The 13,874-nt window shown below is 38.2% G+C and overlaps 1 protein-coding gene across 1 annotated transcript; it reads right to left on the reverse strand.

Moving 5' to 3' along the window:
* Positions 1-5,598: 5,598 nt before the first annotated feature.
* Positions 5,599-6,744, reverse strand: LOC142180399 (uncharacterized). Its single transcript, XM_075252617.1, has 2 exons — positions 6,622-6,744; positions 5,599-6,291 (listed from the first exon to the last, which is right to left on the reverse strand). Exons 1-2 carry the CDS (start codon positions 6,742-6,744, stop codon positions 5,599-5,601), a joined length of 816 nt encoding a protein of 271 aa, XP_075108718.1.
* Between the last annotated feature and the right edge of the window lie 7,130 nt (positions 6,745-13,874).

The following is a 13,874-nucleotide window of genomic DNA, read 5'->3' on the forward strand; positions in this document are numbered from 1 at the left end:
AATACCTTTATAGAGATATTAAAAAGACCATCCCACGATATTATATGAAGACGTTACATATTTATCAAGAATGATGATTTCAAGATGCAACATATTCATTCATGTTAATATGGCTGATTTGCTTATCAAATCTATACCAACGATCTTTTGAAAATAGTGCACAATATTAGAATGCAAAGGTTTAAAGATGTGAATTGATGTTCTCATCAGGGGGGAGTTAATACACATTGTACTCTTTTTTCCTTATAAGGTTTTGTCCCGTTGGGTTTTTCTTGCAAGTTTTTTAACGAGGCAACTAAAAGACGTATTGTTAGATAGGTGAACTCTTTTTCCTTCACTAAAATTTTTTTTTCACTGGATTTTATTTTAGTTAAGGTTTTAACAAGACACATTATCTGTTAAATAGACATTCAAGGGGAAGTATTATAAATAGAATTGTATTTAAGGTGAATGTCTATAATTTAGAAAGATCTTAGGATTTGTTACTCGGTGGCTAAGTCTCTTTTTTCCTATAAATAGAGGGCTTCTATACCATTGTAATTCATCCAATCAATAAAATTCCTCTCTCTCAACTGTTCTCTATAATACTCTTCTCCTTCTTTTATTGTTTTATAATACATACTTTGCATTTCATTTTTGCTTTTATTCGTTCAATAAATTGATGTTGACAACAGGCTTGTAAACTCAGCCTAGTTAAGTCGACTCTGAGTTGAGCTTAATTTAACTATTAAGGGGTCGTTTGGGTTGAAGACAAGTTATGCTGAGATTAGTTATTCTGGTATTATTTTTTATTGAGTGTTTGGTATGTTGTATTAATCCTGGGATTATCAATTTTACTGTTTTATCCTGGGATAACTTATTCTGGGATTATTATTCCGCCCTCTCTCACGTATAAGTTATCCTTTTTAATCCTGAGATAACTTATCACAAAGTTAATAACCAAACAAGAGATACAAAATTTTTATCCCCTGATTATTTTTGCTTATCCATAATTCCAAACGACCCCTAAAGTATCTAGTCGATCAGAGTTCATCTGAATTCTTATATAGTATAGATGACATAAGCTGATCTTGTTAGATCTGTGTTTTAATGATGAAAAATAACTTATTCCTATTGCAGGCAATCAAGGATCTGGAAGCTATCCAAAGAAGGAACTAAGAGCCAACTAAGGATCCAAAAAAGGAAGGTTAAGATTGAAGTATCAATTCCACTCTTGGTTCCAAATCACGGGTATCAAGGAAGATCAATATTTAGTCTCGATCCTCAATCACGGAAGTTAAGGGAAATCATATCAAACGCGTTATATGAAAGATTTGCAAATGACATCAAGGAAGCCACATCTATCACGTCGTGTCTCGGGGTCCAAGTATGAAAAAGTTCCAATCTTATTCTCAGAAGGAATCAATTAAGGTTTATTCCAATAATCAATTCATTTGGGTTGCAAATCTCTCAAAGATCTGCTCCAATCAAGAAGATCTTCTCTCAAGTCATACATATATACAGTCAAAGGTCGAACATCAAACTTATACTTTGATCGAACCATTATCAAATTTTTTGTTCTACTCCAAACAAGTATTGTAGTATATTCAAGATTTACTGTGTAATAAGTGGAGAGAAGAAAAAGAGAAAAATACTGATGAGACATTATATCAAAACTCAGAAAGATACTTATACTCCGAAAAGTTGTTGGTGTATGTTCAACAACATCAACACACCTATACCGTAAAATTTTAAGGAACTTAAAGAGAGAACTCCCTTGCAACCTAAGGGGACTGGACTAGGATTCACATTGAATCCGAATTAATATAAAACATTTGGTGTTATTTACTTTTTGTATTCACTTTGCTTCTACCTCACATCTAGATTTAGATGTAGTCGACTAATATTGCATAAAAGAATGGATAACAATCCCCCCCCCCCCCCCACACACACACACACCCGTACTCAATTACAAAATTCTTTCAGATTTTATTTAATTTACTGGGTTCAAAATTTATTATTTATTATTTATTTATTTATTTATACAAGATTTGAGCTTAGTTGAGTTCAAGTATAGCTTAATCAATTAAAATGATCTTTTAATGTTTTGTTTTGGTTTAAATGTATCTTGAAACAAAATTATTTTCATAATAATTTGATTGATCAATAAAAAAAATATAAAAATTAATATTTTATTTTTAAAATTAAATTAATTAATTGAGTCGAGTCAAGCTATATTTTAACCAATTAAAATTGAGTCGATTCGAGCTATATTTTAACCAAAATTAAGTTAAGTTGAGTTGAACCCTAGACTCGTTTGGCTTAGACGTGTCAATGGCGAATCTAATATGTAAATAAATCATGTATATTTATTTTAAAAACTCGTTGAATCTCAAACTTGCTCTATCAAGCCGGTTGTGCTAGATCCATAAAGTTCAAAGTTTGAAAAATAACTCTGATGTTCTAAGGTCTTTAAAAGTTAAGAATTCTAGCGCGCACACTTAAAGACGGAACATGGGCATGCTTGACTCTTTAGGAAGCAAATAAATTTTGAAAGAACGAAGTGCCGGGAACAACAGTAAACGTGAGGAATGAAGAATTCATTGATATTACAATTTAGATTACTTGATTATTAGCTGTTCATCCTTATAATTTAGTTTTCATTTTTCCATTCTTAGAGTTCAATACTTTTGGTAAAACTTGACTGCATTTTCAAACCTCCCTTAGGAATCTGTTCATTTATTCGGGTGTGAAACCATTTTCCCCAACTCATGTTTTTCTTTATCACTTTCTCGTTTTTCCTTTTTTTTTTTTTTTTTGGTATCCGTGTCAATTTATGTGAACCTATTTTTTTAGTCCGTGCAAAAAAATGACATATTTTCTTATTTGGAAATAATTTATATTTATGTAATGATTTATAGCCACATAAAATATATACGCTTTATTTTATACCAGAAGTTCAAAAATCTTGTTTCTTTAAGTTTCGCGCTAAGTCAAATGTGTTCACCTAAATTTTAAGGGAACGAATATTAAGTTTGTCCTTTTGTGTTTGGTGGGCGCGAAAAATCGTATATGGAGCTTTCTTGATTAATGGGGTACACCTCTATTTCCATTTCTAATAAGTAGGTTTTCCTGTTCTTTTTCATTTTATTTTTTCCTTTATCTGCTCGATTTTAAAGTTGAATTTGTTTTTTGAAAAAAACACGTAGTGTCTTTTAGCGCAGTTTGTATAGGATATTGTGCGCCTTCTCTTACAATTCAGCAAAAGCAAGTGATTTGTACTTGCTACGTTTGCATGACATGCTTTATAGGAACAATGACTGCAGTACATTTTACTAATTAGTGATTTAAAATTTTCGTTACTTGTCTGCTGACTATTATACTTAAAATATATTTTTATTTTTTTTAGTAAATAAATTTTTATTACCAATCGAAAATATGTACACAAGAAAAAAGAAACAAATTGACTATTGGACATGATGCCCCAACATCAGGATCTACAGAAGCCAACCATATCATCTCACAACTACATCATGGCTAACTACTATAACCACAAAGTTAAGGATAGAAATTTAACTGATCAAGTTTCCTAGCTAATCTTGCACGCATTGTTCCTCTACAACATACCTCTTGGATAATTTATTTCATAATATGTTTCGAATCTCATTGCGTACCTTGAAATACCCGTTGGTTTCTTTTTTTCCAAATGTAGTACATACTCGCTGCAAGTACCATTCTGCATATCTTTGCTTCGACTCGTCTTCCTTTTGCATAAACTTCAGCCCACTTTAGTTCATCTTGCCAATCCATTACCATTCTGCTTATCCCTTGCCAAGGTAGGACCTTTTTCCAGATATAGGAAGACATATCACATTGAAAGAACAAGTGTGAAATACTTTCATTCCCAGTATTATAGAGTAGACAAGCCAATGGAACCTCTATTCCCCACTGTATTAATCAATCTCTAGTAAGCAATTTTTCATTTGCCGCAAGTCTTAATATGAATATCCATTTGGGAGCTCCTAAGTTATTACACACTAACTTCCTCCATGAAACCTTAGTAAAAACACCTCTCGTTTTAGTGTACAGCTTCCTAATAGAGAAGTTTGGCAGTGATTGAAACTCATTAGCATTTATTCTTGCTAGTTCAACATAGCTCCTGGCTTTTAAGATTTTTTGCACTACCCATGATGCTTGTTTTGGTGCAACCTCCCATATTTGCCTTTCCTTTATATAACAGTTATGTACCCACTTGACTCATAGGCTATCCTTCTTGCTACACAAATTCTATAATAGTTTGCATATGTCAACTTTGTTCCAGCTCCTGCTACCTGAGGATAGCAGACTCTATCCCATGCAAGCAAAGCCCTCTTTGATAGTTCAACTCCTCCGGTCCATAAGAATTTCCTACATGTTACCTCAATTATCTTAACTACCTTTGCAGGTAATACAAATATTTGTGACCAAAATACTTGTACCGAAAAGAGAACATTCTTTATCAGTTGGGCTCTTCCTGCATAAGAGAGGAATTTCGTTGTCCAACTTTGAATTCTTCCCATCATCTTTTCCAGTAAAGGTTGACATTGAAGCACTGAGGCCTCATTTATTTTTTTTAAAGATTAAGACGTATGAATCTGAATATACATCTGAATATCAAGATGTGTATTAAGATTAAGACATCTGAATCTGAATACACATTTGAATATTTAGATGTGTATCAAGATCTGAATGCTAAATGATTAAGACTGTTTGATTTTTAACATCTGAATGTATACAATTTATTTTTATTTAAAAATTAATAAATATAAAATTCAATTAAAATACTAATCAATCTAATATTCTATGGTAGTTGCTGATGGTGATGGCTAACGGTGGTGCTTGTGAATCCCGACTAGATGCGGCAGTTGGTGGTAGTTTTGGTTGATGGTGGTGGTTTAGGGTAGTAACTAGTGGTAATTGGTAGTGGTGGCTATTATGATTGAGGATGGTGGTGGTGGGTGGTGATAGTTAGTAATGGCGGGTGGTGGTGGTAGTTGTGATTGAGGAAGGTGGCGGTGGGTGGTGGTAGGTTTATAATGATAGGCAGTGTGCTACGATTGTTAATGGTGATGGGGTGGTTAGTTGTTGAGTTGAGGTGGATGAGTGTTGGTTGTGGTTGAAAATGATGGTGGTGGGAGTGGTGGGTGATGGTAGTCGATAATGGTGGCTATGCTTGAAGATGATGGTGGTGGTAAAGTATGGTGGTGGTGGGTGGCATAGTGGTAGTTGATAATGGTTGGTGGTGGCGGCAGTTAATAATGAATGTGGATGATATCATCTTAATAAAATTAAGTCTTTGTTATAGATCTTAATCATACACACCTATTCAGACCCATTAAGTGATTGTGAAGTAAAAATAATAAACATACTTAATGATTAAGATCTGAATAATTAAGATTCAGACTTTAAAAATAAACGCACTTAATATCTGAGATTTGAATAATTAAGATTCAGATCTCCATTAAGTGCAAACAAATGAGGCCTGGGAGTCTCTTGGTGCTCAGGGGAATACCAAGATATCTTATTGGTAACTCTCCTTTAGTAAACCTAGTTAACTCCATGATTTACTGTGAACAGACTTCACGTCACCGAACAACATGAGATTGGCCTGTATTGCTTTACTGAAGAAGGGTTTTTGACTTTTGGTATTAAAGTAATAGAAGTACAATTAACTTGTTTGTACATAACTCCAGTCCCAAAAATATTAAGTATAATGTCTACTACCTCATTACCAATCACATGCCAAGCTTTTTTTGAAAAAGTATGCATTGAAACCATCCACTCTTGTGCTTTCATATCATTAATATTCTTAATAGCTATGTAAACTTCCTCTCTTGTGATAGGGTTAATCAGTTGGAGTTGTTGGTTTCTATTCAGTTTAGGACCATTTGAAAAACTAAGAATTTTACTGTTGGCAATTGGGGTGCTGCTGTGCCAAGAAACTGTTTGTAAAATTTCAGGACCTCTCCTTGATATCATCTTCTGCTCTCCATATATTGTTACTAATGTTTTGAGCTGATTAATAGCACTTTTGTTTTTCGTACAAGCAAAAAAATAGGGACTATTAGAGTTCACAAGCTTTAACCATTTTACCCTTGACTTTTGTTGATCAATCATCTCGTCAATTTTCACCCATTTCTCTAAATCCGCCTTTAGTGATTTTTCCCTATTAAACAAAGTAGGGTCATGCCCAGGAAGTCTCATTTGTTCATGAGCCTCTTGTAAGTTGCTTCTGATGGTACTGATCCTCACATCTGCTGCATTATACTCTTCCTTGTTTAGAAGTTACATTTCAGTCTTCACATTCTTTAGCTTTTGCCATATGCATTTACAAAAAAACCCGCTCACTGGTTTCCTCCAACCTTTTGCTACCTTATCCATAAATGTTTTATGTTCAGTTAAATGGTTCAAAAATTTAAAAGGTCTAGCTCTTCTTCCTGGATGATTATCAAAGGTAATACACAAGGGAGAGTGGTCTGAGAACCCAAGATCAAGTACTGTCACTTCTAGATGAGGTAGTCTTATCATCCAATCCCTATTTACCACAGCTCTATCAATTCTGTTGTATATGTGGTTGTTGGTTTATGTGTATTTTCTTCCCACCGTCTTCAGTTGAGTCAACCCTATTTCAAATAAAAAATCAGTAAAATCTCTAATTTCCTGTTCTTTAATCTCTGCACCATTTAGTATGTCATCCACATGAAGTACTGCATTATAATTACCCATTAAAAGCCATGGTCCTTGATGTGAATTTTTTAGTTCTTACAGATCTATCCACAATTCCTTCTGTCACCCACACTGTGCCGTCCATAAATTACAGTGAAGTAGCAGTCAATAGTCTGATATTTAACTTGTCCATGGGTATATTGGTTTTTCACTTTGATAGGGGTATAATCTATAGCATTATGATTCCATAGAATCCAGATCCTCTCTCTATTATCTGAATTATAATTGGCATGCCAACTCCAACTAGGAATTATCTTCTTTATTATTTTCTCTGCATTCTGCTCCATCACTCTAGGCTCCACTATAGTTATTATTTTTATTCTATTACTATGTATAAACACTTTAATCTCCTTTTGTTTGTACAACTTATTCAAGCCCCTGACATTCCAAGTGATCAAATTCATTTAGAAATAGGAGATAGTGCAGCACTCTTCACTCCTCTACTCTGGCTACTTTGTCCTCTATCCTTTGTGTTTCCAGGATCATTCTGCATAGGACACCCTTTTTAAGTTAATATACTAAATCCATTATTGACCTTAAGCAACTCTTGCCCAATATTTGGACTTTGACCACGCTTTTTTATATTCTTGCCTACTGCCATCTGCCAATTATTTTCTTGCTCTATTATCTTCCATGTAGGTAATGTTTCTTTATCTTTTTGTGTCACCTTCATTGGATTGTCAACAACCCTTTGAGGTACAACCTGATTGATAGATTTAGCATGCCATACTTGTATTTGTTTCTTAGGTTTCTCCCTGTGATGACCCAAAAGGTCATCTTATGTTTTAGAACTCGAATCTGCACTCTTAAGCCTTAAAAATCTCATTTTTACCCTTTTCGATTTGCGTGCACAGTCCGGGCAGGTTTTCGGAAAGCTTTTATGTTGAACACTAATAAAGATAAGAATTTTTACCTTAAAAGTTGATTTTAGTTGACTTCGATCAATATGTTTGGTAAATGGGCCCGGATCCGTGCTTTAACGATCTCGGTAGGTCCGTATCGAATTATGGGACCTGGGCGTATGCCCCGAATCAAATTCGGAGGTCCCTAACTTGAGTTATGAGTTTTTGATGAAAATTAAAAGTTTGAAAATTATTTGTTTTTAAGAATTGATTGATATTGATTTCTACATTGATTTGGCTCCGGGCACTCAACCTATTTCTATTCCGCCATATCGCATGGCCCCGCTAGAGTTGAAAGAATTGAAGGAGCAGTTGCAAGATTTACTGGATAAGGGCTATATTAAACCTAGTGTCTCTCCCTGGGGTGCACCTGTGTTGTTTGTGAAGAAGAAAGATGGATCGATGAGGATGTGTACAGATTATCGACAGTTGAACAAAGTCACCATCAAGAACAAATATCCATTGCCGAGGATTGATGATTTATTTGATCAGCTTCAGGGTGCCAAGGTGTTTTCAAAGATTGATTTGAGATCTAGCTAACATCAGTTGAGGATTAGGGTATCCGATGTTCCTAAGACAACTTTTCGGACTCGGTATGAGCATTATGAGTTTCTAGCGATGTCATTTGGGCTGACAAATGCCCCAGCAACATTCATGGATTTGATGAACTGGGTGTTCAAATCCTACTTGGATTCCTTTGTGGTTGTGTTTATTGATGATATCTTGATCTACTCCCACAGTCGAGAGGATTATGAGCAGCACCTTCGGATCGTTCTTCAGACTCTGAAAGACAGCCAGTTATATGCTAAGTTCTAAAAATACGAGTTTTGGTTGAGTTCAGTTACTTTCTTGGGTCACGTTGTATCAGCAGAGGGTATTCAGGTGGATCCTAAGAAGATTGAGACAGTCCAGAACTGTCCTAGACCCACATAAGCTATAGAGATCCGTAGTTTCCTGGGTTTGGCGGGCTATTACCGTCGATTTGTGGAGGGGTTTTCATCCATAGCAGCCCCGTTGACCAGATTGACCCAGAAGGGTGCCCCGTTCAGGTGGTCAGACGAGTGTGAAGCGAGCTTTCAGAAGCTCAAGACAGCTTTGACTACAGAACCGGTATTGGTGTTACCCACAGGTTCAGGATCTTATATAGTATATTGTGACGCATCTCGTATTGGTCTGGGTGCGGTATTTATGCGGGGTGGCAAGGTTATTGCATATGCTTCACGGCAGCTGAAGGTTCACGAGAAGAATTACCATGTTCATGATCTAGAGCTGGCAACCATTGTTCATGCACTGAAGATTTGGAGGCACTATCTTTACGGCATGCCATGTGAGGTATTCACTGATCATCGAAGCTTGCAGTATTTGTTTAAGCAGAAAGAACTCAATTTGAGGTAGAAGAGGTGGCTGGAGCTACTGAAAGACTATGATATCACCATATTGTATCATCCCGGGAAGGCCAATGTGGTGGCCAATGCTTTGAGTAGAAAGTCAGTCAGTATGAGTAGCCTTGCATATATTCCAGTTGGTGAGAGACTGCTTGCATTGGATGTTCAGGCCTTGGCCAACCAGTTCGTGAGGTTAGATGTTTCTGAGCCCAGCTGTTCTAGCTTGTACAATTGCTCGGTCTTCTTTATATGAGCGCATCAGAGATCGGCAGGATGACGATCCTCATTTATTTGTCCTTAGAGAAACAATGCGGCACGGTGGTGCCAAGCAGGTTAGTGTTGGAGATAGCGGAGTTTTAAGGATGCATGGTCGTATTTGTGTGCCTAATGTGGATTGACTTCGTGAGTTTATCCTTGAGCAGTCCCACAGTTCCCGGTATTCTATTCATCCGGGCACCGCCAAGATGTATCAGGACTTGAGGCAGCATTATTGGTGGAGGCGAATGAAGAAGGACATAGTTGCCTATGTAGCTTGGTGCCTAAATTGCCAGCAGGTAAAGTGTGAGCATCAGAGACCTGGTGGTTTACTTCAGAGGTTAGATATTCCTGAGTGGAAGTGGGAGCGTATCACTATGGACTTTGTTGTTGGACTCCCATGGACTCAGAGGAAGTTCGATGCAGTTTGGGTCATTGTGGACAGGCTGACTAAGTCAGCGTATTTTGTTCCTGTAGCAGTTACCTATTCCTCGGAGCGGTTGACAGAGATTTATATTCGTGAGATCGTCCGTCTTCATGGTGTGCCCGTGTCTATCATTTCTGATCGAGGTACGCAGTTTACCTCGCACTTTTGGAGGGCAGTTCAGCATGAGTTGGGTACGCGGGTTGAGTTGAGTACAACATTTCATCCTCAGACGGACTGTCAGTCCGAGCGTACTATTCAGATCTTGGAGGATATGCTCCGCGCCTGTGTTATTGACTTTGGAGGTTCTTGGGATCAGTTTTTTCCGTTAGCGGAGTTTGCCTACAATAACAGCTACCAGTCGAGCATTCAGATGGTTCCCTATGAGGCATTATATGGTAGACGGTGTAGGTTGCCAGCTGGGTGGTTCGAGCCGGGGGAGGCTCGGTTATTGGGTACAGATTTAGTTCAGGAGGCCTTGGGATAAGGTCAAGATTATTCAGGATCGATTTCGCACAGCTCAGTCCAGGCAGAAGAGTTATGCTGACCATAGAGTTCATGATATTGCATTCATGGTCGGAGAGAGAGTGTTACTTCGGGTATCACCTATGAAGGGTGTAATGAGGTTCGGAAAGAAGGGCAAGTTGAGCCCTAGGTATATCAGACCTTTTGAGATTCTGGAGAGAGTGGGAGAGGTGGCTTACAGGCTTGCGTTGCCACCCAGTTTAGCAGCTGTTCATCCGGTATTCCATGTGTCCATGCTTCGAAAGTATTACGGTGATCCTCCCCATGTATTAGATTTCAACTCTGTCCAATTGGACAAGGATTTGACTTACGAGGAGGAGCCGGTGGCAATTCTAACCCGACAAGTCCGCCAGTTGAGATCAAAGAGTTACCCTTCAGTTCGAGTGCAGTGGAGCGGTCAGCCTATTGAGCCAGCTACTTGGGAGTCCGAGTCCAATATGCGGGGTAGATATCCCCACCTTTTCACCAGCCCAGGTACTTCTCTATGTCCGTTCGAGGACGAACAGTTGTTTTAGAGGTGGAGAATGTGATGACCCAAAAGGTCATCTTATGTTTTAGAACTCGAATTTGTACTCTTAAGCCTTAAAAATCTCATTTTTACCCTCCTCGATTTGCGTGCGCAGTACGGACAGGTTTCCGGAAAGCTTTTATGTTGAAAACTAATGAAGATAAGAATTTGTTCCTTAAAAGTTGATTTTAATTGACTTCGGTTAACATTTTTGGTAAACAGGCCTGGATCCGTGCTTTAACGGTCCCGGTAGGTCCGTATCGAATTCTGGGACATAGGCGTATGTCCGGAATCGAATTCGGAGGTCCCTAGCTTGAGTTATGAGTTTTTGATGAAAATTATTTATTTTTAAGAATTGATTGATATTTGGCCTTGTTAGTATCGGATCCGTATTTTTGGTTCCGGAGCCTGGTATAGGTTCATTATGCTATTTAAGACATGTCTGTGAAATTTGGTGCAAAACGGAGTTGATTTGGCGTGATTTGGACGTCCAGTTGAGAAGAGAGAAATTTTAAAGTGTTCTTGAGAATTTCATTTGATTTGGTGCTAAATTTAGAGTTCTAGGTGTTATTCTGGCGATATGATCGCGAGCAGGTCCGCATGATATTTTTAGACTTGCGTGCATATTTGGTTTGGAGCCCCGAGGGTTCGGGTGCCATTCAGGCGATGCGCGAGTTGAGTTCTAACCTCAACAAGGCTGCTGGTGCACCAAATCTGGTGTGCCCGCACCTGCGAGCCTTTGGTCGCAGGTGCGAGCTCGTAGGTGCGAGCGAAAGCCCCACAGATGTGACCCAGGCCTGGACTTCGTTTCTACGCAGATGCAGACTTTTCTCCGCATGAGCGGAACCCTGTCTGCAGGTGCGGCCCCAGTTGGCCCAGTCCTTCTCTGCAGAAGCGCATATCCCGTCCGCACATGCGGATGCGCAGGTACGAAGGTCGCTGGGCAGTGAGTATTTATTTCGGACTCCAACCATTTTTCTTCTTGTTTTCAAAAGGATAGGAGGCCTAGGGCAATTTTTCAAAGACATTTTCTTCCCCAAATCATAGGTAAGTGTTCCTTAACTCGTTTCTTTTGATCTTTTACTTCATTTTACTAGAATTCAACCTAAAAATCTAGAGTTTCATGATAGAATTAGGGGTTAGAGTAGAAACTAGGAATTTCGGGAATTTGGGGATTTAGACCTTAATTTGAGGTCGGATTCCAAAACCAATTATATATTCGTGCTCGGGGATGAATGGGAAAAGGATTTTGGTCCGAGCCTCGGGTTTTGACCAAGCAGGCCCGTGGTCGATTTTTCGACTTTTTGGAGGAAAATTTGTGAAATATAATTGATTCCTTTAGCAATATTTGATATTATTGAGTCATTTTTGAATAGATACGAGTGGTTTGGAGGTGAATTCCAAAGGAAAAGCTGTGATTGAGAATTAAGTGGCCTTCGGAGCGAGGTAAGTGTTGTGTCTAACCCTGACTTGAGGGAATTAGGAACCTTAGATTATTTGCTAAGTGAAATTCATGTGAGCGGCGTATATGTGAGGTGACGAGTACTTATGCGCCGCCAATTTACCTATTTTCCATGTTTCTTCCGTTTTCTTATATTGTCTCTTCCTATGCCTATTTGCTACATGTTTATATTAGTGTTGTTAAATTGATCGTCATTATCATGTTTACGGATTTTCTGTTGGTAATCGAGTATTTATTTAAAAGTTGAGATTTATATGTTGGAACCAAATGTTGAAGTAAGATTTGTACTTGTTATTCCATCTCCCTGTTGTTATTTATGCATTGCATTATGGTAAGGGAAAGTGTTAATGCACGAAGGGTAATGCCGTTCCATGATATGAGAGTTAATGCACGAAGAGTGATGCCGTGCCATATTGTGAGTGTTAATGCACGAAGGGTGATGTCGTACCACATTGTGAGTGTAAAAGTACTAAGGGTGATGCCGTGTCATATTGTGAGTGTAAAAGCACGAAGGGTGATGTCGTGCCATGATATGAGAGTTAATGCACTAAGGGTGATGCCATGCCATTTCTATTGATTTTTATGGTGAGATTGAGAGTAAAAGCACGAAGGGTGATACCGTGTATTTTTTCTTATTGTATTCACTATTCCTGTTAATTCATGGCATATTGACTGCTCCGGTGATCATTCTGTTGTAGTTCTTTATCTTGTATTCCCCTCAGTATGTTCCCGTCCTGACATTTCCTGTTTAGTCCATCATTTTTGTTATTTGTATATACACTGTTAAATTGTACAAGTTGATTTGTATGTGCCTTGCCTTAGCCTCGTCACTACTTCGTCGAGGTTAGGCTCGACACTTACCAGTACATGGGGTCGGTTGTACTGATACTGCACTCTGCACTTTCTGTGCAGATTTTGATACCGGCTCAGGTTGATCGAGATTTTCTACTGGTCCGCTGTCCGGAGACTCAAGATAGATCTGTCGGCGTTCACAAACCTTGAAGTCCCCGTCTATCTTTTATGTCCTACTGTTTTCTTTCATTCAGCCAGTTGTATTTCTTTCAGACTATTACTTGTAGTAAATTCTAGAATGCTCGTGAATTGTGACTCCATATCCGGGCGGTAGCAATTAATACAGTTTTATGATATTCCGCACATATTATTTCTCATTTGAGTTAATTATTGTTATTTACTGAATCGAAATAAGGAAATGGTTTAATGATTCTCTAACATTGGCTTGCCTGGTAAGTGAAATATTAGGCGCCATCACGGTCCCATCGGTGGAAAATTTCGGGTCGTGACACTCCCTCTCCTGTTGTGTGTGCCTTTTCTGAATGTTTTCATTAGGACATTGTCACGGCCCATACTAACCCCTGTCGTGATGGCGCCTATCGTAGAACTAGGCAAGCCGACTCATTTCCAATACAAACCGATATTTTAATTTCAAATATAAGTTTCAATGATATTCAACATAAAAACCTTCGTAAAGGAGTTCAAATCAAAACGAAATTGCGGAAAAGAAAGCCCGACATCGTGGTGTCACTAGTCATGAGCATCTACTACAATCTGTCTAACAATATCAAGGCTAACTCAGCCTGGAAAATAGCTAAATACAACTAAAGGAAGATAAGAGGGAGAAGAGCAGGGTTGTGATCGCCAAGCGGCTACC

Source organism: Nicotiana tabacum, chromosome 4 (genome assembly GCF_000715075.1).
Source record: "Nicotiana tabacum cultivar K326 chromosome 4, ASM71507v2, whole genome shotgun sequence".
NCBI lineage: Eukaryota > Viridiplantae > Streptophyta > Magnoliopsida > Solanales > Solanaceae > Nicotiana > Nicotiana tabacum.